Source organism: Panthera uncia, assembly GCF_023721935.1.
Source record: "Panthera uncia isolate 11264 chromosome C1 unlocalized genomic scaffold, Puncia_PCG_1.0 HiC_scaffold_4, whole genome shotgun sequence".
NCBI lineage: Eukaryota > Metazoa > Chordata > Mammalia > Carnivora > Felidae > Panthera > Panthera uncia.
Window position 1 is genome coordinate 71,989,022 of NW_026057585.1, and position 27,628 is coordinate 72,016,649.

General features: G+C 39.5%; 1 protein-coding gene across 8 annotated transcripts in view; it reads right to left on the bottom strand.

The window, feature by feature from the left end:
• CCDC30 (coiled-coil domain containing 30) overlaps nucleotides 1-27,628 on the bottom strand; it is a 131,588-nt gene that overhangs the window by 39,666 nt on the left and 64,294 nt on the right. For 5 of the 8 annotated variants that reach the window (XM_049617366.1, XM_049617364.1, XM_049617365.1 and 2 more), the window contains 3 exons: nucleotides 14,822-15,001; nucleotides 5,448-5,657; nucleotides 1,688-1,842 (listed from right to left, as the gene is read on the bottom strand). In XM_049617366.1, coding sequence (XP_049473323.1) covers nucleotides 1,688-1,842; nucleotides 5,448-5,657; nucleotides 14,822-15,001 — 545 coding nt within the window. Of the gene's footprint in view, nucleotides 1-1,687; nucleotides 1,843-5,447; nucleotides 5,658-14,821; nucleotides 15,002-18,693; nucleotides 18,938-27,628 lie in introns of all 8 variants that reach the window. The other 3 variants (XM_049617370.1, XM_049617369.1, XM_049617371.1) reach the window with 1 other exon arrangement.

The following is a 27,628-nucleotide window of genomic DNA, read 5'->3' on the forward strand; positions in this document are numbered from 1 at the left end:
TTCCACAGTGGCGGCACCAATTTACATTCCTACCAACAGCGTATGAGGGTTCCTTCATATTGTGTTTCTTTAAAAACTTCATAGAGTTGTTTTACAATCTATTATTCATAATTCTAGCTGCTGGAGTTCTTGGGGGTTACAACTCTGGTGTTTGTTGTTTCTACCGACTATCATTTATGGTAGCCAGCTTCCTTGTGTTATTTGCTGATTTTTCATTGTAAGCTTACATTTGACTAAACTTAATATATGGGAATCTTCAGGGGCGCCTGGGTGGCTCAGTCTGTTAAGCGTCCAACTTCGGCTCAAGTCAGGATCTCACCGTCCGTGGGTTCGAGCCCTGCGTCGGGCTCTGTGCTGACAGCTCAGAGCCCGGAGCCTGCTTCAGATTCTGTGTCTCCCTCTCTCTCTGACCCTCCCCCGTTCATGCTCTGTCTCTCTCTGTCTCAAAAATAAATAAACATTAAAAAAAAAAATTAAAAACAAATATGGGAATCTTTAATATCTAAATTGGGGTTGTTTTCCTCCAGAGATAATTTGGGAAAGCCAGGGGGCTGCCTGTTTTGGGAACCCTTCAGCTCCTTCAAGCTTCCCAGCTTTAATATTAGAATCTCTAGTTCACCTCTTCCCCCTTGGGGCAAACTTCCACAGCTCCTTCTCTCAAACCTGGGGCTGATATTATTATTTGCCCCCTGACTTAGAAGCTTGTTTGCCCCGTTCATCATTTTTGTTGTAGCTTATTGTATGTTTGCTCTTAGCACTTTCTCTTGCTTTATTGTGGGCAACACTTAAAAGGTATACTTACTATAGTTTATTCAGGATCTAGGTGTATTACAACAGGATGGTCTGCCGTCCTGTTGGCTATAGCAGTGAGACAAGTATTGTTCTGCTGTACTTCCCTGAGTGAGCTCATTATTCATTCATACGTTCATTCATTTACTTACTTACACATTATTCATTCACTAAGTATTTACTGAGTACCTTTTAGTGCCAGGGCTGATGTTAGAGCTTTTAGCTAAAGCTGAAAATAAATTTCTGAGCTTCATTATATATGTGAATGTCTGCATGTCTTTTCAGTGGCTAAAACCATATTTTTCTTAAAGCATACGTGGTTCACTCTTCAGTGCCATAGAAATAAGAAGCATCAGTTACTGAAGTTTAGGGCATCCAGGAAGATCATTTAAGTAAGAATTCTAATAGTAATCATAATAATTTTAGAAAAAAATGAAAGCTCCTCTTTGGTGACAGATTACTGATGATTAAGAGGTCTGTAAAGTACTTGGAATTTCTTTCAAGGAAATCAGGTGATAAATACAAAAATCAATTTCCTTTAGTTTGCAGTTTATGCCAATCATGTTAGAATTGGAAAAGCAAAGCCCAGAGTATCATATTTCATAGGTAATCTAGTCAGTCATTCAAGAAAATTTACTCGTGCACCCCGTGCACCTGGCGGGGTGCACCTGGCTCTGAGCAACGAGAAATAACCCCTGCCCTTAAGAGTCTGACACTCTTTTGTGAAAGGCAAACAGGAAAAACAATTCGAATACAGTGTAACGAGTGCTATATACAAGAAGTTGTGTAATGTAGTTCACTTCAGTGGGAACACAGAGGAAATACATCCGTAAACTGACATTCCTGCTAAACTCAATCAGGTTGGCCCATGGGAAACTGACATCTTTGCTCCTCTTACCTCTTCTGTTGTTCCTCCTCATATAGTTGCTTTGTCTTAGCTTCATTTTCTAGTGCTTCCTTTATCCTTTCCTCTAGTTGCTTCTGTCCCGAAATACAAGTGTCTGTGAGATAGACTTTATGAGCATGTTCTAATTTCTGCTGCAGATCCAAAATCTTGAAGGAAAAATTTCACAAATAAAACATTAAGCATGACCTTTTTTTTCCAATCAGGGAAGTGCTGGATGAGTAACTAGCAAACATAGTGCTAACAAACAAATCTGATCTAAAGCAGAGAATGTGGCTAGATTTAATTTTAAAATAAGTTACCTAAGTTTGACACTACATGATACATTCGCGTAATTTAATGTATGTTTGGGTAAACGAAGCTATGCAGTGAAAACTCCTTCCCATCTTTATCCTGTCTTCCTGCCACTTTTCCTCCACTAAATACACAATTCCTGGTATTAGTTTCTTACGTACCCTTCCAGGGATTTATTTATGCCTATATAAATAAATACTATTATACAGTTCTCCTTCATATACATATTTTTTACACAAATGATGGCATACCATATATACTTATGCAGCTTGCTTTTTGTAAATAAAAATACACTTGGTGATTTTTCCATATTATATGTTTATGTAGAATTGCCCTCTCTTTTACAGCTGCATATATAAGGATACATTATAACTTATTTAAGTAGACCCCTACTGATGGACAATTAAATTGATTCCAATCTTTTGCTATTATCAACAAATCTCTAGAATACATTACGAGATGTGGGTTTGCTAGGGCAAAGATTACTATCATTTTTGTTTGTTTAATAGATAATGCCAAGCTGGCTCCATAGGTATTAGGCCAATTTACACTTCCAACAGCAATGTAGGATTGTGTCTAGTTTCTCCATAGTGTGACTAGATTCAGGATAAGATCTTAAAACGAAGTAGTAGTCTCTTACAAATCGAGTTCCTATTAGCGTATCACCTCGCACCAGTAATATGCTCTTTAATGCACTGGTAGGACTAACAATAAGATTTATGAATTTGAAAGAGAGATGTATAATTTTATTTTAGAATTTACATGTTAGATTAAAATCTTCATTAAAACTTTTTTTATTAGATAAGTCTCCTTTTAATTTGTTTACATATTTTTATGAACCTTTGTGTCACCCTAAGTTGTGACTGGTACATAGTAGGTGCTCAATAAATATCTGCTGAATGAGTAGTTCTTAGCAGAATAGCTGTTGTCTCCTGAATGTATTCCTGATCTAAAAATGCATTCTTTATGACGGTTTGGCACCACAGTCCCCACAAACACTCGTGAACGCCAGTGCACGGCAGCCCCCTTTTTAAGAGCAGGGCTTTGTGCACCAGCCCTAGGTCCTGGCAGAGCCCACAAACTATAGGAGAGGTGAAGATGCAGAAATGCAGAATGACTCGAGGGCAATGGCAGTGGGCGGCCAGTCATCCGCGGCCAGTTCAAGTTCCTTTGAGCTGCCCCTGTTTAGTCCTACAAAGGGAAAATGCTTCCTTAAAGATATTCACTCTTAATTCCACAGAGGCAAATATCACCACCCCATTGGCTTCTCTATCAGGGACATATGCAGACTTTTGAACCTGTCACCCAGTTAAGAAAAGAACATTTCCAATACTTTTAAAGTCTACTCTGGGAACTTGTCAATTATCCCCCTTCCCTCCTCACTTGAGAAAACCAATTATCTTGAGTTTTGGGTTAATCATTTCCTTGCTTTTTCTTTAATATATAATCTGTGTAACGTGGCTTTTACTTTACATAATTTGGACCTCTGAATCAATGAAATCATACCGTGTTTTGGGTGATTTTTTAAAATGTTTGTTTATTTATTTATTTATTTATTTAGAGAGAATACGAGCAAGAGAGGGGCAGAGAGAGAATCCGAAGCAGGCTCCACACTGCCAGTGCAGAGACCGATATGGGGCTCAAACTCACAAACTGTGAGATAATGACCTCAGCCAAAATCAAGAGTCGGACGCTTAACCAGCCGAGCCACCCAGGTGCCCCTGATTTTTTATTCAATATATATTGAACTACAGCATGTACCTGTAATTCATTTATTTTCACTGTTGTATGCTATTGTGTAAATATACAGTTTATTTATTTGATATTATGTCAGGGGACGTTTGGGTTGCTTCCAATTTTCTGCTATTTGGAACAATATTTCTACAAAACTGATTGTATTCCTGTCTCCTGATACCTCTGTGCAGTATAATACTTTTTCTAGTATTTATGCCCAGTAGTAGAAGCATTGGGTTGTATGATACACACGTCTTTAACCTAACTAGATGCAAATGCCAATTGCTTTCCAAAGTGTTTATGCTAATTTACTCTTCCAACTGCAGTCAATATATGAGTCCCTGTTGCACAAAATCCTCACCAGTATTTAGTACTGTCTAAATTTAGAGTTTTTTACTAATCTGTATCAGTTTTACCAACTACTTCTTGTTTTTAAGTTTATTTATTTTGAAAGAGGGAGAGCATGAGCAGGGGAGGGTCATGAGAGAGGGAGAGAGAGAGAATCCCAAGCAGGCTCTGCATTGTCAGCACAGAGCCTGATCTGGGGCTGACTTCCATGAACTGTGAAATCATGACCGGAGCCAAGATCAAGAGTCGGATGCTTAACTGAGCCACCCTGACGCCCCAGCCAACTACTTTTTTAATGGAGTACCAACATACATAAAGTGCACATATCTTGAAGCATACTGAATGAAGTTACTTATATAACCACTTCCCACGCTAAGATAAAGAATGCGCCCAGCACCATGGAAGAGTCCCTCTCATCCTCTCCCAATTAATAACCCTCATAAAGACAACCAACATCCTCTGACCGTAGCTTATTTTGTCATTCTTTTTTTTTTTAAAGAATTTATTTATTTTTTAATTTACATCCAAGTTAGTTAGCATATATAATGCAACGATTTCAGGAGTAGATTCCTTAATGCCCCTACCTATTTAGCCCATTGCCCGCCCCCCCAACCCCTCCAGCAATCCTTTGTTTGTTCTCTATGTTTGAGGCTCTTATGTTTTGTCCCCCTCCCTGTTTTTATATTATTTTTGCTTCCCTTCCCTTATGTTCATCTGTTTAGTTTTGTCTCTTCTTGAACCTCTTATAAATGAAATTACATAGTATGAAGTCTTTTGTTCTGGTTTCTTTAGCTCAAAATTAGGCTTTTGAGCAAAATTAAGATTGCTGTCATCTGCTTTTTGATGTTTGTTTCATATTTATACTGTTGGATTACATTATTTATTTATTTAAGGATTTATTTTTTACCTGAGATTTGACTCAAACCCACAGATCAAAATGTGCAACTGTTGCGTACTACTGCCACCTGGTGTTAGCGAATCTAAAATGCAGGGGCATTATTTCAAAATGGTTCATTTCACAACACGAATCCACCCCCAAATTATAAAATAAAAACCATAGAGAGAGACAATCCAAATGAGAGGAGAGTAAGTCTTTTAAAAGTTGAAAGTATAAAACAAAAGTCATATGGTTTCAGTCAGTTACTTTAAGTTCATGCTATAGCTTTACAGACCCTTACCTTTTCAAGTTCATGCAGTTTAAAGAAACATGAGATTTACTGGAACTGCAGGAGCAGGTGAAGTCAAAAGAGAGGAAAGCATGGAAGAGCAAAGAAAAACCCTGGAATTCTATGAAGTGTGCATCAGGGAATCCTTAGGGAAACAGCATTTTAGTACTGGTATCCAGCGTATGGTACTTACTAAGCATGAGGATAATTACCTTTTCCTCTGCATCAGCGACTTTTGATTTCTCTTGAGCCAGCTTTTCCTTCAGGTTGTCCTGTGATTTAATGCTCTGATCCTGTTTAAGTACCTCCAGCTCCAGTTCCCTGATTTTCTGCTGACCGTGCTTCCATTCTGCCGTGAGTGAAGAGCACATCTTTGTACCCTCTAATAACTTCTGCTGGGCCTGCTTTAGTTCAATTTTGATCTAGAGGAGGAGAATAAACAAGAGTGATAGAAATAAGCGTGGAAAGAACATGAACATGAGCCAGAATAAGCACTTTTCCAAGCAGTGCAGTCTCCTAAGAGCTGACAAATAACCAATGTCACATGGATGATTAACTCCCCAGAACTGTCTTGTGTCAGTAAGGTTTGCCAGATGGCCGCTGGACAGAGGAATTTTCCTAATGTTTCTACACATGCATGGTCTAAACATTTTCCATCCTTTTTTAAAAGTCTACTGCAAGCTGGCTTTCATTCCCACCCCTCCATGAAACTATTTATGCTGAGGCACTACTGATGTCCCCACTGCCAAAATGAATCCAGTGGACAACTGACCTCTTAGGTAGCATTCACTCCCTCTGTCTCAGAAAATTATCATGGAGTCTGTGATACCAAACTCTCCTGGTTTGCTTGCATCTCTTTGCAGTTCCTTCCCCATCTCTTGTGTAGACCCTTCTAATGCTGCCCAGCTTCTAAATACCACTGGACTCTCCTAGGCTTTGAGAGTCGATCATTCTTTCCCTAGTTCACTGTCACAATCTGAAATACCATCTGTGTGCCTGGAACTGCCCAAATAAAACTCCCTGATTCTGTCCATATCAAAAATGATTTTTCTCTCTCAGTCTTCCTGATTTCGATAAATGATGCCTCCATCCAAGGTTTTGTTCAGGCCAGTAGTCTCAAAGTAACCCTGAGTCTTCCTTTCCCATCACGAGCCCCTTCGGCACTTGCTGTCGTGCTCCCTCCACAACACGTCTTGTATCGGCCCATCAGTGTCTACCACCCTCGTCTCCAACATCATGGTCTCCAGCCTTGGTTGTTGCAATAATGACATGGTTCTGCCACTTCCATTTTTACGCCCTTCTAATCTGTTCTCTACAATGCAGCCAAAGTGTTCTTTTAAATTTTTTTTTAACGTTTATTTATTTTTGAGACAGAGAGAGGGAGGGGGAGGATCAGAGAGAGAGGGAGACACAGAATCTGAAACAGGCTCCAGGCTCTGAGCAGTCAGCACAGAGCCCAATGCGGGGCTCGAACTCACAGACCGCGAGATCATGACCCCAGCCGAAGTCGGACGCTTAACCGACTGAGCCACCCAGGCGCCCCCAAAGTGTTCTTTTAAAAACATAGATTGAACTATTCACTCCACTGCTTAAATCTTTCAGGCTTCCTGAAACTCTGGAAACAAATCCCAGCAGCTTGCCTGGCCTTCTATGGTCTGGTCTTTGCCAACCTCTTTTAAATCACAGGTTATTTAGCATCATGAAAATAAAAAGAGTCATCTCTATTTTTAAAAGTTGATGACTAACTTTAATAAAAATTTTGAAAATTTAAATGAAAAAAATTTCTATAAAAAAAAAAATTAAAAAAAAAAAAAAAAAGGGGCGCCTGGGTGGCTTGGTCGGTTAAGCGTCTGACTTCGGCTCAGGTCATGATCTCACGGTCCGTGAGTTCGAGCCCCGCGTCGGGCTCTGTGCTGACAGCTCAGAGCCTGGAGCCTGCTTCCGATTCTGTGTCTCCCTCTCTCTCTGACCCTCCCCCATTCATGCTCTGTCTCTCTCTGTCTCAAAAATAAATAAACGTTAAAAAAAAAAATTAAAAAAAATAAATAAATAAAATATACCAAAGTTCATACAAGAAGAAATAAAAAATGTGACTTCTTATAATCATTAAGAAACTGAATCAGTAATTGAAAATCTTCCCAAAAGAAAACTCTAGAATCAGAAGGATTCAGAAATGAGGTCTTATAATTATTAAAGAAGAAATAGTTGTAATTTACTCCTTTTTTTTTTCTTTATGGTTTATTTATTTTTGAGAGAGAGAGCATGCACAAGTTGGGGAGGAGAGAGAAAGAGAGGGAGAGAGAATCCCAAGCAGGCTCTGCTCTGTCAGCACAGAGCCCAACATGGGACTCGATCTGACAACCGTGAAATCACGATCTGAACCAAAATCATGACCTGAACTGAAATCAAGAGTCAGATGCTCAACCAGCTGAGCCACCCAGGTGCCTCAGGTGCCCCAACTGTAATTCACTCTTACAAACTCTTCCAGAGAACAAAAAATGAAGGTATGTTACCTGTCTCATGTTAAGGGGCTAGGGTAACCTTTATGCTAAAGTTTGATGTGAATGTTATAAGGAAGAAAAATGACAAGCTAGTCTCATTTGCGAACTAAGATGCAAAAATTCCAAAGAAATACTAACAAGCTAACACCAGCAATGTAGAAAAAGGATAATAATTTAGGATGAAGATGGGTTTATCCTAGGAATGCAGAGTTGAGTTAGCATTAGAAAATCAGTCAATATAATTCACTGTATTAACAGATATAAAAATCTTATCTTCTCAAAAAATTATGCAGAAAAGAATTTGATGAAATTCAACATGTACTCATCCAAAAACACTGAATGAACACTATAAAAGAATTTTATTTAAAAAAAATTTTTAATGCTTATTTATTTTTGAGAGAGAGACAGAGAAACAGAGTGAGAGCTGGGGAGGGCCAGAGAGAGAGGGAGACACAGAATCTGAAGCAGGCTCCAGGCTCTGAGCTGTCAGCACAGAGTCCGACATGGGGCTCGAACTCACGAACCGTGAGATCATGACTTGAGCCGAAGTTGGATGCCTAGCCAACTGAGCCACCCAGGTGCCCCAAGAATTTTCTTAATGTGATTAAAAAATGTCTATTAAAAAAACCCTACAAGGCATATTAACTGATATTTTAGAACTTTTTCTTTGAGACTGGGAATGAGAAAATGTTACCCACCATCATCAGTTCTATTTGGCACTGTACTAGCCACTGCTTAGACAAGAAAAAAGAATGAAAGGTATAACATGTGGAAGGAAAGAAAGAAAATTATATTTATTCCTAGATGATATGATTGCTTGTGTATACAATACAGAATAATATAAGCATCAATTGTAAGAAGTAATTTAAAAGTATGGCAAGGTTTTATTCAAAAAAATTCACTGCATTTTTAGGTATTAGCAATAGTTAGAAAATGAAACTTTAAAAAGTTACCATTTACAATAGTATGGAAAACATCAGCACCTAGGAATGTGTCTAACATAAAAGATGTATAAGTTCTCCACAAAGAAAATTAGGATATTGGGAAAAATTAAAGAAGACCTAAATATAATACACACATATTTCATGGATGATTCAATACTGTAAAGATTTAAACTCTGCCCAAATTTATCTATAGATTTAGTGTATAAATTCAGTGTATAAATCCCCAAAGGTTATGTGTTAGTATATGTATGTTGTGTGTGCATGTGGGTTTGTGCGTGTAACTTGACAAACTGATGACAAAATTTATATAAAATTTCAAATGGCCAAGAATATCCAGGCATCCTAGAACAAGAACAACAAAATGAAAAGCTGTGCTCTATTAAATATTGAGGTCTGCATAATGCTAAATTAATTAAGATAGCATGCTATCGGCACAAGAATAGACAGAACAATGGAACAAAAGAGAGAGCTCAGAAACAGACCACACACACTTCTTATGTCCTAGTGGACAGTATAGTAATGTAGGAGAATATCTTTATGACTTTGAGGCTGACAAAGATTTCTTAAGTCAGAACCTGAAATCACCAATTATAAAGGTAAAACATTGATTAGGTTAAAATGAAAAACTTTGATTCATCAAAACTTCTATTTAGAGAGTGAAAATGTAAGTCACAGAGTAGAAGGTGTTGGTGATACAAACCTGATCAAGGCTTCATATACAAAGAATTCCTACAAATGAATGGGAAAATTAAAAGGACGAAAGTCCCAAAGAAAAGTAAACAAAATCTTAAACAGGGAGTTCACAAAATAGGAGCTCAGATGTCAAATACATTTAGAGAGAGCTGTTCATCTTCATTTGTAAACAGGGAAATGTGCATTAAAATGCTAGGAGCTACCACTATACATGTATCCGAGATTAGCAAAAAATTTAAAGTCTGACAGTACCAAGAGTTGGTGAGGACGCAGAGCAACAGGAACCTTCCTACCTGCTGGTGGGAGTATAAACCTTTAGACAGGAGTTGAAGTAACGCATACGCTGTGATGCAATAATTCCACTCCTACTCCCTTCCTAGAGAAATACGTCCTGTGGACATCAGGATACATGTATACGAATGTTCATAGCAGCAGTTTGTTTGTTTTTTAAATTTTTTTTAACGTTTATTTTTGAGACAGAGAGAGACAGAGCGTGAACAGGGGAGGGGCAGAGAGAGAGGGAGACACAGAATCTGAAACAGGCTCCAGGCTCTGAGCAGTCAGCACAGAGCCCGACGCGGGGCTCGAACTCACGGACCGTGAGATCATGACCTGAGCCGAAGTCGGACGCTTAACCGACTGAGCCACCCAGGCGCCCCAGCAGCAGTTTTTAAAGTAAACGTGTTAACTCAGATCCTTTTGTACATCTCACTGTTCAGGAAAGAGTCTTACATTCAATAAACGAACATACCTGAAATAATGTGCTCTTATGCTCTCTGTTTTAAAGCAAAGATCCTTGCATAAAGGCTACTCAAGCATCCAGAGTGCTAAGCTTATGATACCTCCTTTTGCATTAATTTCTGAAGACCAGATATGCCATCTCCAAAAATGTTAACAGGCATGTAAAAAGGTCAAAATAATTTATTAAACAGAGTAGAAATGAATGCGTGTAGAAATGAAGAAATTAAACCCTACAAGTAATATGCCTCGGTATCATTGGTGGGTCAATGTAGATCAAGAGGAAAAAACTACTGTAATAAGGTATTGGTATTATCAATTGGATAATTGGTATTATCAAAAAGAAATTCTAGAGCAGACTTTAATAAGCCTCCTATTTTCTCAGTAAAAATCCTCCTTTGTCTCCCTCCACTATTCTAAACCAGTTCAACTACTCTCTCCCCTTTTTTTAAAAATTTTTAGAAAACTTTTCTCATTTTATTTTGGAGGATTGGTACATTTTTGAAACTTCATTGACAGGAACAAATCTATGAAATCTCGATTTCTTCTCGAAGGGCACTCTAACCTATTAGTTAGCCTGGAACTTTCATTTTTCAAGAACAGTGTAGCCACGGATAAAGACATATGATTTCACTTATATGGGAAATCTGAAACAAACCAAACCAAACCGAAATTGATTCATAAATACAAAAAACAAACTGGTTATTACCACGAGGGAGGAAGGTGGGGCAGATGGGCAAAAGAGGTGAAGGGGATTATGAAGTTACAAAAAAAGAAAAATGTAGCAAGAAAAATGTAGAGAGAGAGAAAAACTCAGTAAGACACAGATCTAATGACTAGAAGAAGAAACAAAGAAATAGGGGAAAAGAAAAAATCAAGTGTTGGAATATTTGGTGCACTGGATTAGTTCGGGGTTTTGAAACCTAAACTTCTTACTGTAAATAGAAAAGGCACAAGTCCTTTCATACAAGACCACCTCTTCCACAGGCCAAGAAAGCTAAAGGCCTCCGGGACCTGTGATCATCAGTCATAGGGCTAGCATGCAGCATTTTGATCATGCTGGTAATGATGGAATGAGACAACAGTGGAGCAAACACTATTATGGCCAATGATATGTGCATGTAGGAGGGCATTTTTAGCTTCAGGCTGGGATGTTCAAACACCAGTAAGAGGATCCAGTTCAGTGTCTCAGTGCTGGTGATGTCAGAACAATTCTCTGCCTGAAGCTCTGAAAGCCTATAGCATTCTTCTTAATAGCCCAGGCTGGAAACATACAAGATGCCCATAAACCATAGAAAGAATAGGTAATGGCAATTTCTTATGGTGGAATACTATACTGCAAAGAAAATGGATGAACAATAGCTATACAGCACAACATGGGTGAATGTTCCAAACAAGTAGGTCATAAAAAGATAGAAGGTGCATACACTGATTGATTGTATTTGTAAAATATTCAAGAATCGGCAAAACTATTTTGTTTGAGATTCACAGTTGGTGAAACTATAAAGTAAAGCAAAAGAGTTATTAATCAAGATTAGTGGTTACTGCTAAAATGGGAAGGCGACAGGATTATAGATGGGAAAGAGGCAGGCAGGGGCTGCTGGTGTGCAGGCAATGCGCTGTTTCTTATCCTGGGTGGTGGTTATATGGGTACTTGCTTTATAACAATTTGTTAAACTATATACTTATGTACTTTCTGAGTGTTATATTTCATAATAAAATGGTTTAAAAGTAATAAATTAATACTCTAGTTTCTTTCTTATTTGAGAGAGAGTGTATGTGTGTGCGTGGGGGAGGGACAGAGAGAGAGAGAGAGAGAGAGAGAGAGAGAGAGAGAGAAATATCTTAAGCAGGCTCCATGCTCAGTGCAGAGCCCAACTTGGGGCTTGATCCCATGACACTGGGATCATGACATGAGCCAAAATCAAGAGTTGGGCACTCAACCATCCAAGCCATCCAAGCATCCCATTCTCTGGTTTCTTAATCAGTCTTATAAGTATGCCTAACATTAGCCAGAGCCCCAGAGTTTGATCATCTCTGAGTGGATTTTAAAGAGTGAGTTCTAAGTTTGCAAAGCTGAGGTTCCAAAATGAGGAAAGGTATAATACAGAAAGATTCCTTCATAGGAAAAAGAGAAACAGACCTGAATTTAAATTCTGACTCCATGATTTGTTAGCTTTGCAATACTGAATAGTTTCTCATCTATAAAATGCTGACCCTTTAGGGCTGTAGGGAGGTTTATAAGAGATAAAACAGACAAAGTGTCAATAAAAGGTAATTGGCTGTTATATATGACTTTGCTTAGGTGCCTGGCCTAAGGGATCAGCCAAAACACTGATGTCTCATTACTGGAATGGCCAATATTTTATCCCACCATGAAGGGATTTAAAACAGAACAAGAGATGGCTTCACTTTTTACCAATTTATCATTTACCTATCCCTGAAGGACTCATTCATTAATTCAACAAAAATTTCTAGGGTGTCAACCACAGATAAGGCATTATAATCTGTGTTGTCCGATCATTACACCTTAAGAAAGATGTAGTATTGCTTGAATATTTTCAGAGTTAGTTAAGAGGATCTCAGAAATGTGTTATAAGGAAATGTGATAAAGATTTGGAATTTTTTTTTTAACGTTTTTATTTATTTATTTATTTATTTATTTATTTATTTATTTATTTATTTTTGAGACAGGGCGAGACAGAGCACAAACAGGGGAGGGTCAGAGAGAGGGACACACAGAATCTGAAACAGGCTCCAGGCTCTGAGCTGTCAGCACAGAGCCCGACGCGGGGCTCGAACTCACGGATCGCGAGATCATGACCTGAGCCAAAGTCGGCCGCTTAACCGACTGAGCCACCCAGGCGCCCCAAGATTTGGAATTTAATTTAAAACTACAAAGGCTTGAGAGAATGTGACCAATATTAAAAAAAATCATGAGGAGTGAGGGTAAGAAAGAGGTTTATTCAAATAATCCTGGAACACTAGGACTCCCTAGAAAGGCTTCCCTTAGGTATTGAGGAGGGCACCTTTTAGGATGAGCACGGGGTGTTGTATGGAAACCAATTTGACAATAAACTTCATATATTGAAAAAAAAAAAAAAAGAAAAGAAAGGCTTCCCTTAAAGTTTGACATAAATGACTGCTTGTTTTCATCTATATCTCCTCTACTAGATTGTGAGTTACTAAAAAGTAGGGACGTTTCTTGGTTAATTTATTAAAATTTTATCTTATTTTTTATTTTTATTGAAAGAGAGAGAGAGGGCCTGTGAGCAGGGGAGAGGCGGGGAGGGAGAATCTTAAGCAGGCTCCATGCTCAGTGCAGAGCCGGACACGGGGCTAGATACCACAACCCTGGGATCATCACCTGAGCTGAAATCAAGAGTCAGAGGCTCAACTGATTGAGCCACCCAGGTGCCCCTTAATTCATTTTTATGTCACTATTTGAATAAGTTACCTTGTTCCTGCCTCACCAGATGTGACAAATTTTCCTATAAAAGGTCAAGAGCATAAATATTTTAGCCTTTGTGGGCCACATGGTCTCTGTCAGAACTAGTCAAATCTGCTTTTGTAGTACAAAAGCAGCCATCCATAATATGTAAACAAACAGGTATGGCTGTGTGCCAATAAAGTTTTATTTACAAAAACAAAAGGTAGGCAGGATTTGACTCTGGATGGGTCCCTACTAACCAGGGGATAAGAATCGTATTGGTTTTACCTACAATTAAACCTTCGGTATCAACAAGATTGCCTGCGCAGGATATGACTGATGCTTAGCACATATTTGTTGAATGTTGAATTCCAGAACTTTAGATGGGGACTTATAGAAACTAGGTCCCTGATATATGCTTACAGAATTGAACCTCAATTAAAAGGAAGCACTACTTTACATGATGGTTCAGTTTGAATATTTATGTGGTTCACAAAATTTAGATGACTCTGTGGATGACACTTCTCCATAGATTATTTTATTTATTTTACTTGTTTATTTTTTTAGAGAGAGAGGGCACAAGTGAGAAAGGGGCAGAGAGAGAGAGAGAGAGAGAGAGAGAGAGGGAGGAAGCAGAGCCCACTCGAAATGGGACTCGTGTTTTACCCGAGGTGTGGCTCGTGCTCATCTGATCTGGGACTTGAACTCACAAACCATGAGATCATGACCTGAGTGGAAGTCAGATGCTTAATGACTGAGCCACCCAGGCATCCACGATAGGTTATTTTAAAACAGGCATATTTAGGGGATGTCCTCCGAACTTTTTGATAGTCTTGAGTCAGGAAGAACAAGTTTGCCCTCCTAGGAATTGTACCTCGGTGCAGTTGATATTTGATTCAACCAATAATAATGGATACATCTCTTAGGGAATAAATAAGACTACAGCTAGAACTAGGTCAAGACCACTAGTGTTTGGGGTCAGGTGGTTCAAATTGATTAAGTGTTAAAAGTTGTAGCTAATGATTTCAAAAGATTGTATAACTTAAAGTGTTTCACACTGACAGGTTGACAGTATATACACAGCTTCAGCAGCAGAGAAACAATTGAACTGTGTACCTACTTGGTAGGACAGTCAGAGCGAGTTATCAGAGAGCTCACATTGTCCACACATCTGTGGATCCTATCATGAACTATGCAGCTGAGGAGTTCTAATTCATTTATCCACAGGGCTGATTAAGCAATTGAGACCCTCCAATCAAGGACACACCCACTAGAGTTACCTTAATGCTTTCTTCCTGAAGTAAGCTATTATGCTGCTTTAAGTCCAAATTCTTTCCTCGCTCATACCGGAGCTCTTTTTCGGCTGAGCTGCACAGAATCTGGAGCCGGTGTAAATTCTGGCGAAGCTGTTGTACATCCTCTTGCTGCTGGTATTTCTGTTTTTCTCCAGATGATGGATACTAAAACAAACATTTTAAAAGAGAAACATGGACAATTTGAAAGAATATCGGTAAAACGTGGGTTCCAGCTATCAGACGCAGAAATGTCAGGACCTGATTATTCATAGGTAAATATTTTTGGAGTTGGCTTACCTATAGCAAATTACTCTTTTTATACTTATGTTTAGTTGGTACATGTTCGTATGATTTAACTCTTGTTATTTTAGAATGAAAATATCAAAGAAATTATTTAGGCAAAGCAGTTAAGCATAGACAACTAACTTTCTTATTTTTCACATCAATGAAGGGAAACAGAAGCATGGACCATTTTAGGGTAAAATATTTCAATGGAAAGTTCAAAGAGTCAATATGTGAAGAAGGAAAGTGTGAATGTGTATGTAGTATGTGTGCATGTGTGTGGTGTCTGTTGGCAAAAAGAAAGAACATTTAGCAGGAGATCTTAAATTTTCAGCCTTCCTCATCACTTTCCCTGTTACTACCAGATGATTCTTCTTCAACAACCATACACCTTCTTCAACAACCATACCCTCTCCTGTTAGGTCTCCAGTGCAATAAAACCACCTTGACCAAAGGAGGAGTCATTTGGATTCTCTAAAAGGTAGGCTCACATCGGTGTGCTGTGTAGATAAAGAATTCAACTGTATCCAGTTAACAGATAAGATATATTTAGAGTTTCCTGAGTCCTGGTCCAGTGTACTTCCTGTCCATGACTTCCCAGAAAGCCCATGTCATTAGTCTCTCTTGCTTACAACAGAACTGCAACACAGAATTGCCCAAGTCCTATAAGCCCTTCAATTCTCATCTTGGTATATTCAAAAAGGCAGTCTAAGTCCAATTTGCTTGTCCCAGAGTTGCAAGTGTCTAAGATACCTAGAAAAAAATTCTTTAATGGAATTATAATGTAGTTATTAAGAACCCTATCTTTGGAACTAGATGCATCTGGGTTTCAGTCCTGAATCTGTCTTGGAGGAGTTCCTTAGTCTTTCTGCTTTTCATTTTCCTCATCTTAAAATGGGGATAATAATGATAACTGCTGGATGGAGTGAAGGGTAAGATAATGCATGCAAGAACTCAGCATGATGTAGTACACAAGAAGCACTCAGTGACACCGCCCATTACCCACTACTGTGGATGCTACCCAATTTTATTTTAACTGCCTTCTGCTCCACCTGAAACAAGAGTTCTCCTGAAGCCTGGAAAGCCTTGATCACCAGTCCAGCTTCTTATTTAACTATCAGACAACAGCAGCTTTTAATAATCAATTAGTAATCGGTGGCCCAACATGCCCAAGATATACAAGAGAAGCACCCCCTTTACACCCATGTACAGAAGTTTTTAGCCTGTTTTGAGGATGAGAAAAGCCAGAACAATAGTTTTTCTTGCCTACATTTTCTAGTCAAGTCACTTTGCCAGAGTAGAAATGCAAATTATTTTTCATGAAAGGCAACCATTAAAGAAGCTACCAAACAGTCAAGTGACCAACATACAGGGTCCTTATTTCTTCCCCACATGTAAATTGCTTCCTGGTAGAAAGTTATTACAGAGGCAGTTAGACTCAGCCAGGCTACTAGGAACCATGTAGGAGTGCAAAGGAAAGTACACAAGCATCCTTTCTTGATCAATCAACAGATTTATTAAGGCAATTCATCCTGAGTCTCAGCTGACTCATCTGCAAATTAAAGGCATAAGACCAGATGATGCGTAATGTCTCTTCCATCTTAAGGAATTCATAATTCCTTAAGAATTAAAATAAATAAAAATGGACCCAGTACTAATTATCTTAATTTTATAGGCTTAAAATCTAGCTTTTAATATTTTAAAATATTGTCTTCATAAAAGAAAAATCTAATATGAACCAAATCCATATACTGGTCCCAATGACAAGATCATTCCTTTTGTGGAAACAATTAAAGCTTACGAACCTTAAATATTCTCATCCAGTGAATGTGGATGGAATGGGCTATCCCACCTGTGAATGTGTCACTCAACAAACAAAGTCCACTTGTTCTGACTCTCTACTCAGCAAACATCCTTCAGATTTTGATTTTTCTTCACTCTCTACAGGTAAATGTGCTGTTTATTTAAACAAGTTCAAGTGATAATTATGATTAATCATTACAGAATAATAACTAACAGCCATTCTGATTTTACCCAATAGTCTCAAAAGTTTGGTTTGAGTTTATCCCCAAGATACAGATCCATTCTAGGGGGAAATTTATAGCCTCCAGTAGACCCAAGCACCCCCTACACAGAAAAAGGTTCTGAAATTATCACTGCACAGCACACTGCAGAAACACTAAAGTCTGTCCAAAATCCTTGCCTCCTTAAAGAAGTAAATGAAACAGTGTGTGTTACACTGTTTTGGGAAATGTAAAGTTCAAAACACGAATACGTTATTTTTTCCCATGAAGCCCACATCTATTTTGTTTCCTGCTGTATGGGCCCTAACACGGGGCCTGACCCATCATAGATGCTCAATTAACAACAGCTGGATAAACGAGTAAGAGCAACTTACTCTTCTTTCAATAATTCAAAGTCATTATTGTGGAATAAAATTACTGAACTCTGCAAGAATTCAGTGAAACCCTAAGAAGCTGTGTGGCATAAAGGACTGTTTGTCCTTTCACAAAGTGGCTATTTGCCCAGATTTCCCATATAATTCATATATATTTAATTGTTGTCACATCCCCCCTAGTATTGAGAAATGATTCTTCAAATAATGAGAAAGTATAAATTAAATAAAATTGATTGATCATTTTAAGCTCATAAACAAAAGATTTTATAACCTTTGTGACCACAGTGCTCAGCCTCTTTCCAAGTTGCCTACACTGGCTTACTTCCCAATAAATAGACTGCCTGGGGGCTTGAAAATGAACTTCTTTTTGAACATTTGATGTCCTAGATCCCTCTGGTCTTCTGAACAAACCCAGAGACTCCCTTCTTTTTCAAATGTATCTGAATCTCCTTTCAGGTATCTATTTTCTTTCTCTACTGTGACTTGCCTAGTTTTCAGACTCTATATCTGAATCTCTTTTCAAATGTTTTTTTGACTTCCTTTACTATTACTCTGCCTCTCCCCTCCCCCCAAATATACACTTGAATCCATTTTTAAATGCCTCTTGTCAGTCTTTTGAAGTTAGTTTACTTATGTGTACAAAGGCTTCCCTCTGTGGATCTCAGAATAATTCCTAGAAAGGTATGTGTAGGGATATCTTAATTTGTATGAGAGAGAACCTGCAAAATTGAGCTGTAAGAGCTGAAGTGTGGTTGGTCGTCACTCTCTTGATCTCTCCAGCAGGTAGATCTCTAGTAAATAGCAAAAGCCAAACTTAATTCCAAGACTGTGATCTCTTCCCCACCCAAACAAAGTATTTTGTACATCTAAGCTAGGTGCAATGAACAGAAAATGTGGCACAAATCCTGCCCTTCCCTGTCTTACCTCCCCAGGGCAGACATTGACAACCAATCAGCATTCCTTTCTGCGGAGCCTAACCGAGCCTAAGAGCCCTTTATAACAAAGTGCATCAATGACCGGGCTTAGTTCAGATTTTGGTTGCTATTTTATTACCATTCAGGCCATGGTTATGAGCGTGCTTAACAAAACACACTGATGTTGTTGTAAAAATTATGCCTATATCCACAGCTGACCGGAGGAAATGGACCCAGTCAGAGCATGTGTTTACAGCACCTACCTGGGTACCACTGTCATCTGAATTATCCCCGGAGCTCTGAGATGGAAGGAAGCTCCGATTTACACAATTCAGCTCTTGTCTAAGCCTCACAGTTTCCTCAGGCTTCAAGGTCAACTGTTGTTCTCCGCCTTTCATATCTTGGTTCTGTTGTGAGTCCTCCTCCTCCTGCCTCTCTTTTGGCAAAGTGCCCTCCTCTACTGACTCCTCAGGAATTTCCTTCTGCTTACTTTCTCCTAGTTCAGGACTTGGTGCAAATATAACAACAAAAAACTGTCAAAATGTTCATTACAGTAGCAGAATATGGAGAAAAAAAAAAACCTTAACAGTGCTACAAGCCAATTTTCCAACTTGAATTCTTTTTTTTTTTTTGTTAATTTTTAATGTTTGTTTTTGAGAGAAAGAGAGAAAGAGAGAGAGAGAGAGAGAGGGAGGAAGAGAGAGAGAGAGAGAGAGAGAGAGAGAGAGAGAGAGAATGATCAGGGGAAGGGCAGAGAGAGAAGGAGAAACAGAATCTGAAAAAGGCTCCAGGCTTTGAGCTGTCAGCACGGAGACCCATGCGGGGCTCAAACCCACAAACTGTGAGATCATGACCCGAGCCTAAGTTGGATGCTTAACCAATTGAGCCACCCAGGCACCCCTCCAACTTGAATTCTACAGCAGAACGGTTATCTTACTCTCATAAATAAACTTTAAATACAGATGAGTCCTTTTTTTTTTTTTTAACTCACATTCAGGGAGATGACCCATCAAAGACTTTCGTCTATGCCAAAACAACCAGTTAAATGAATTTTTCACTTTTCAACTTTAAGTATGACATTGGGCAGACACAGCTTATAAAGATTTTTAAAATTTTTTATAATTTGTTATTAAAAAATGTTTATTTATTCTAGAGAGAGAGAGGGAGAGAGTGAAAACAGGGGAGGGGCAGAGAGAGAGGAAGACAGAGAATCTGAAGCAGGCTCTGTGCTGACAGCAGAGAGCCCCACGTGGGGCTCAAACTCACAAACCATGAGATATGACCTGAGCCGAAGTTGGTTGCTTAACCAACTGAGCCATCCAGGCACCCCTAAAGATTTTTTTAAAATTACTCAGTAAGCACCAGGCATTTTGGCAGGCACTAGGACATATCCCTGCCCTAAAGGGCTTACAATTTAGTGAGTAAAAAAAGATAAGTAAATAAGGGAGTAGATTAAACTAGTAGTAAGCCATCTGAGTCCTGACGGATGAGTAGGCACAAACTAGGAAAACATAAAGGGACAGGTGTGTGCATACTCGCGTGTATGTAGGTGTGTTGGGAGAAGGTGTTGGTATAGATGAGAACAGAGAGAAAAAAAAGGGTGTTCGAGGATGTCTTAAAAAATAAAGTGGGTAAAGGCCCAGAGACAAAAGAGAGAACGTCCTTTAGGAAGATCATTTGGATGCCACGTGGCAGGGAAACCAGAGATTATCGTTTATCCCATGTGATAAACCACAGGGACTAGAACAGGGTGGTGGGGATGGAAACAAGTGGTGGATTCTAGAGATATTTAGAACACAATATTGATAAAAATTTGTTATGAACTGGCTGTGGCAGGGGAGAGAGAAAAAGGAATAAAGGATGACACCTGGATTTCTGCCTGGAGCAGAGAGGCCAGTGGATGGTAGACCAAGAAGGGGGAATGGGGATTTAAATTGGAAAGATGGGGGCGCCTGGGTGGCTCAGGCGGTTAAGTGTCCATCTTTGGCTCAGGTCACGATCTCACAGCTCATGACTTTGAGCCCCGTTTTGGGCTCTGTGCTGACAGCTCAGAGCCTGGAGCCTGCTTTGGATTCTGTGTCCCCCTCTCTCTCTTCTCCTCCCCTGATCCCTCTCTGTCTCTGTCTCTGTCTCTCAAAAATAAATAAGCATTAAAAAAAATTGGAAAAATGCCTCTGGTGAAGATACAGATACAGAAGAATGTGAGAAGCCTTGGGATGGGATAACATGAGCCAAGGAGAAGGCAGGAAGTGAGAGGAGGAGGACCATTCTAGATAGGAACCTAAAGACCGGTAAGGAACAAGCAGGGGAATGAGAGTCTGGAGAGGAAGCTGAGAAGCCAGGGAGGGAGGAGGGAAACCAAGAGACTGTGAGACACAGAAGCTGAGGGGAGGGAATGCACCTTCAGTGGTTAGACAGAGTGGATGAAAAGTAGTATGAACACAAGCATGCCGATTTTATTTTTGCTCCTTCATTTTAAATTTGTTTCAGCTATCTTGGAGCCTAGCATAGCATGCTTCACAAATCATAGTTGGTGCTCAAATTCTTCAAGAAGGCAATTTGGCAGTACAGATCAAGAGCCATAAAAATGTTCAGACCCTTTGACTGAATAATTGAATACCAATGAATTTACTGCAGTAGAATAATTCATGAGAAGAAAAGAGCTGAATGTATAATAACGCTCATAAGCATGCTACTTAAAACAGTGATTAAATGGAGACACAGAAATGGCTGAGAGAATTAAAGATAAATCAACTTGAAAGTGGTATAAAGACTATTCGTCAACATGAAAAATACGTTAATTAAAGTAAAATGGTAGGACAATAAACTATATATGTGTATGTATATGTGTATAAACATATATGATACCATGGGAAATGTACATATAGAAGAAACTGGAAAGGAACAGGGGAAAAATTATGTCAGGGAGTCTTTATTTTTCCCTTTTAAAATTCCTTTAGTACTGTATTAAAAAAAGAATGAAATATTTTATTTTGAACTCAGCAGTTTTTTAAAGATAATATATTCAAACAAGGAGTGCCTCGGTGGCTCAGTCAGTTAAATGTCTGACTCTTGGTTTCAGTTCAGGTCATGATCTCATGAGTTTCAGGCTCACATAGGGCTCTGCACTGACAGTGTGGAGCCTGCTTGGGATTCTCTCTCTCCCTCTCTCTCTGCCCCTCCCCTGTCCACTCTCTCTGTCTCTCTTGAAATAAACTTAAAAAAAAAAAAAAAGATGTATTCAAACTATACAAAACAATATGAAATAAAGACTAAAATCCTTTAAAAATAAATTTCTGATAAAATAACAATGATGTTTTCCATCCTCCATAAACTCTTTTCCTTTTCCTACTTCCAGTGGAAGCCAGATACACTTGAAGACTGGGAAAATGCAAACATACACCTCGTAATTAAAAAAATTTTTTTTAAATGTTTTTCTTTATTTTTGAGACAGAGAGAGACAGAGCATGAGCAGGGGAGGGGCAGAGAGAGAGGGAGACACAGAATCCAAAGCAGGCTCCGGGTTCTGAGCTGTCAGCACAGGGCCTGATGCAGGGTTTGAACTCATGGACTGTGAGATCATGGCCTGAGCTGAAGTTGGACGCTTAACTGACTGAGCCACCCAGGCTCCCCGTACCTCATAATTTTTAAAATGGAAAAACTAACTCTGTTTCCAGGAAAACAGTAAACATGGTTTTCCCTATTTCTCCCACCAAGTGCAACTAAAAACATGGGGATTATATGTAAGACAGACATAAGAAGCCTCTGACAGGTAGAGAGAAGGCAGACTAGGTAGGGTACTCAGGACCTGAGGAATGACATGACTGCGAGCTTCCTGCATTTTCTTTTTACCTCAAATATCTTAGACTTGCAGGTGGAGAAGCCGGCAACCCAGACAGCACCAACAAACACAGAGGACCAGGAAATGGACAGCAAAACAAGTAAGGAAACTTGTGGACAATATCTGCTTTACTCCAAACGCCACAGAAAAAAATTGTGGCCCCACCCTCACCCATGTCAGCAAAGGTCAGGTTGGGAGTCTACACTCCCACCTTCACCAGGCTATCATGAGGCACCCCAACTCCCTGTTGGGGTGGTGTCACAGGCCAACAGGGAGCAGAGACTTTCATCCCTGCCAAGCAGTAAAAGACATGGGGAGACTTTCACCCCGACCTGGCAGTGAGGAGGCACCTTTCTCCCTTTCCACTGGGGTGGTGTCAGAGAAGGCCTAGTGGAGAGTAAGTACTTTCACCCCTGTCCAGCATAACAAGATCATCCCTACCCACTTCCCTGTGGGGTCTTGGAGACCCAGTGGTAGCAGTAACAAGGCATTCCCCCCACTCACAGCCAGAGCAGTCTAAGCAGAGGCCTGGTGGGGAGTAAGAACTCCCACCCTCACCAGCTGTAATGAGCACCCTCCCCTTTCCTTGGGTGTCCATGGAGGTTGACGGGGAACATGGACTTTTACCCTGCCTGGGGTGGTAATGAGACAGCATTCTCCTACTCCCCCTGCTAGAAGGGTATCGGAAGAAGCCAGCTAAACTGAAGGTTTAATTGAGACCTAGAGTCTTATAATACCCAAAATATTCAGATTTTAATCTAAAATTACTCCTTATTACAAAATGCAGGGAAATGAGAAAAGGCAAAAATAGATGAAAAAACCAACTTGTCAGAATTATCTGATAAAGATTTTCAATCAGCTCTTATAAAAATGCTTTGATAAACTTATGAATATACTTGAAATGCATGAAAAAATGCAAAGTCTCAGAAAAGAACTACAAAGTCTTGGCATAGAAAGAGAAGATATAAGGAAGAATTAAATGGAAATTTTGGAAATGAAGAATACAATAATCAAAATAAAAACTCAAATGCAAAATGGACCTAAATGCAAAATTACAAATAAAATGAAAGGGTCTTCAAGATTTAAAGTTAAGCAGCATTCTGAGACTTAACATCAAAAATATGATCCATCAAAGGAAAAATGGATATGTCATCGAAATGAAAAACTTTCACGTTGAGAAAATCCTGGTAAGAGGGTGAAAGATGAGCTACAGTCTGGGAAAAAATATTTGCAAATCACATGTCTGACAAAGGACTAGTGTCCAGAATTCATAAAGAACTCTCTAAACTGAACAGTGAAAAAAACAAACCCACTTAGAAAATAGGCAAAAGTATGAAAGGAGACTTCAATGAAGAGGAAAGACAGATGCAAATAAGCACATGAAAAGATATTCAATATTATTAGCCTTCAGGAAAATGCAAATTAAAGCTATAATGAGATATTACTATACACATATTGGAATGGCTAAAATTTACAAGTGACAACACCAAATGCTAGTGAAGATGCAGAAAAATGGATCACTCCTATATTGCTAGTGGGAATGTACAATGGTATAGCCACTGGAGGAAAAACAGTTTAGCAGTGTCTTAAAAAAACAACAAAAAAAACCTAATGTGCAATGACCATGTGGCCTGAAATTGCACTCCTGGGGATTTATCCCAGAGAAATGAACGATTATGTTCATATAAAAGCTTGAATATTTATAGAGCTTTATTTAAAATAGCCCAAACTGGAAATAACTTGGATGTCTTCCAATGGATGAGTGGTTAAAGTGGAACAGCCATACTATGGAATACTACATAACAGTCAAAAGGATCCAATTATTGTATCAATAATCCAGATGAATCTCCAGAGAATTATGTTGAGTGAAAAAAGCCAATCCCAAAAGGTTACATATTTTAGGGTTATATTTATATAACATTCTTGAAATGAAAAACTAACAGAGATGGAGAATAGACTAGTTAGAATTACAATAGAATAGGGTCTAGAGTTAAGGAGTGGGTGAGGTGGGAGGGAAGAGAGGGGTGGCTATAAAAGAGCAACATGAGGGATCCCTGTGGTGATGTAAGTGTCCTGTATCTTGACCGTATCAATGTCAATATCCAGGTTATGCTATTACAATACAATTTTTTTTAATTTTTTTTTAAGTTTATTTTTGAGATAGAGAGAGACAGAGCATGAACAGGGGAGGGGCAGAGAGAGAGGGAGACACAGAATCTGAAATGGGCTCCAGGCTCTGAGCCATCAGCCCAGAGCCCGACGCGGGGCTCGAACTCACGGACCTACGTGAGATCGTGACCTGAGCCGAAGTCGGACGCTTAACCGACTGAGCCACCCAGGCGCCCCTATTACAATACAATTTTACAAGACGTCACCAATGGGGGAAACAGATAAAGGGTACATGGGATCTCTCTATTATTTCATACAACCGTATGCATGTGAATCTACAAGTACCTAAAAATAAAAAGATTTCCTTAAAAAAATAGAGGGGTGCCTGGGTGACTCATTTGGTTGAGCATGCGACTCTCGATTTCAGCTCAGGTCATGATCCCAGGGTCGTGGGATCAAGTGCCACGTAGGATTCTCCACTGAGCATAGGGCCTGATTAAGATACTCTCTCTCTCTCCCTCTGCCCATCTCCCTTGCTCACGTGCATTTTCTTTCTGGGTAGCAATAGAACTCTGTTTCCAGAGAGGAAGCAAAAGAAAAGATGAGCTCATTCATTCATCAAATATTTATTGAATATCAATTATACGCCAAGCACTGTTGTATGTGCTAAAAAGTTAACGGTGACCAAGACAGCCGGGACCATGCTCTCATAGAGCACACACCAAGAGGAAGAATATGAGGACAAACAACAAACAAGTAAACAAGATAATCAGATTATGATACATCACAAATAAGGTAACATGGGAGAGAAGGAGTTAGGACTTTTCCTAACATGGTGTTTAGTGATTACCTGTGAATGTGCAGAGAAGTCAGCTGCATGAAAAACTGGGGGAGAAGCATTCTGGGCAGGAAGAGCTTGTCAGTGCAAAATTCCTGAAGTGGGAATGTGCTTTAAGGGCTAGAGGCTCTGAAAGGCTGCATGATAAACAAGGCAGAAAATGGTATGATGATAAAATTGGAGAGGTAGGCAGAGGCCAAGTCACAGAAGACCTTACTGGTTATGGTAAGGGTTTAGATTTTATTTCAAGCATAATGGGAAGCCATTGAGAAGTTTTTAAGAGAGGGAGTAATATTATTCAAGTTGCATTATTAAAGGACCACTTTGGTTAATCTATGGAGAATGGATTAGGAAAGAGGTATTGAAGCAGGGAGGTTAAGAAGATATCGTGATAGTCCCAGTGAATGATACCAGTGTCAGGGAGTGGGGTAGTAGCAGTGGAGATACAGATAGAAATAAATAGGTTAAATATTTTATGTTTTCATGGTAGAACTGACAGGATTTGTTGATGACTTAGATGTGGGGAGGAAGCAAGTGACTCCTTAGGCTTTGGTTTGATCAACTGTGTGAAGGGAGGGACTATTCACTGAATAGATTGGACCGGGGAAGGAATAGTTTAGAGGAAGAGGAAAATTGCATCAGTAGTTTGTGCAATGGATATAAATTCACTGTCAAGTTGAATCGGAAATGAAAATCAACTTGAACATTTATCATATAATTCTTTTTAAAAAAATACTTATTTATTTTGAGAGAGACAGAGAGGGAGCGTGAGCTGGGGAAGGGCAGAGAGGGAGAGAGAGAGAATCCCAAGCAGGCTCCTCACTGTCAGCACAGAGCCCGATGTGGGGCTCAACCCCATGAACTATGGGTCATGACCTGAGGTGAAATCAAGAGTCAGATGCTTAACCAACTGAGCCACACTAGTGCCCTGATTTATCATATAATTCTTGATAAAGGTAGTAAGATGTAATGAGATGGTAAATGAGAATGTGTTAGAAAAAAATACAGCTCATTAAGGTCAAGGGAAGCTACCAGCTGCTCTGGCCCAAGCTTCCTAATAAAGCAAACCCAGGTTGAGATCAGCTGGGCTCTGCAAGCTTAGAGCTGCTCTTGGAAGTCCAACTTTGGGTTTAGCTGCAAGTACACAGTGGGAGTAGGAGGAAATCTCCATTCATTCCAATATTTTATTTATTTATTTTTTATTAAAAAAATTTTTTTTCAACATTTATTCATTTTTGAAAGGCAGAGAGAGACAGAGCGCGAATGGGGGAGGGGCAGAGAGAGAGGGAGACACAGAAACATAAGCAGGCTCCAGGCTCCAAGCTATCAGCACAGAGCCCGACGCGGGGCTCGAACTCACGGACCGTGAGATCATGACCTGAGCTGAAGTCGGCCATTTAACCGACTGAGCCACCCAGGCGCCCCATTCCAATATTTTAAAAGTACCTACTGTGTGTCAGGCATTGTTCTAGACACTGGAGACAGTCCAGAACAAGACAGATGGGACTTCATTCTTCTCCCCTTTCCCCCCTCCATGTTATGCATATACAGAGACAGAGTCCTGAGTAATTTTTTAACACCATAAAGCTCACTTTCATAGCAATTACCTAGACCCCAAGTGTCCCAGCACCTTCTTTCCCTTGGGATATTTGTGACTATGTCCTCTACAAAGTAGATAAAGTGGTAACTTCTGACTCAGAGTTAGGGGATGTGGACCTCTTGCAGTCCTGCTGATAACTTGCTAAGTATGTGACTGTGACCAAAATAGTCATTTTAGTTCTCTTGGTCTCAGAGACCTCTTCTGTGAAAGGAGAAGACTTAGCTAAATAGCAGTGGTTTTCAAACATTTTAGCTGTGGCTTCTTTCTTGAAGTAAAATCTTACACAGAATTCCACTCATCAGTCTTTCCTCATCTCCCATGGCAGTTTCTGAGACCCTTACAGAGCTCCTAAAGTTTTAGAAGGTTGACCTCTGTAAACCACTAGAAGATCTGCAGTTCCCTCCTGTTCTAAGATCTGTTGTTCTAAAAGAAAGGCACTATAAACAACAGAAAAACAAGAAAGAGCCCATTATCTTAAAGGAGCTAAAATCTAGTAGAAGAGATGTGCTACAAGAATCAATCAATTTGGCTTATGGAGCAGCTTCTATGTGCATTGGACCATGCTAGGTGTGCTGTAAACACTTTCTACTTCTCTTCAAATGGAAGGTTTTGGCTCATGGCTTTCTGGTGTCTTCTTCACCCCAAGTCCTGCAATCATCCTGGAGGATTCCAAGGTCCATACAGATCACCCACCAATGCCTTGGCATCTCACTTCCTCAGTCTCCTTATCTCCAGTTATCTTCTCATCTCTCCCTCTTTGCCAGCTACTTGCATAACCACACTATGAGTTGTATCATCAGCAAATGCTTC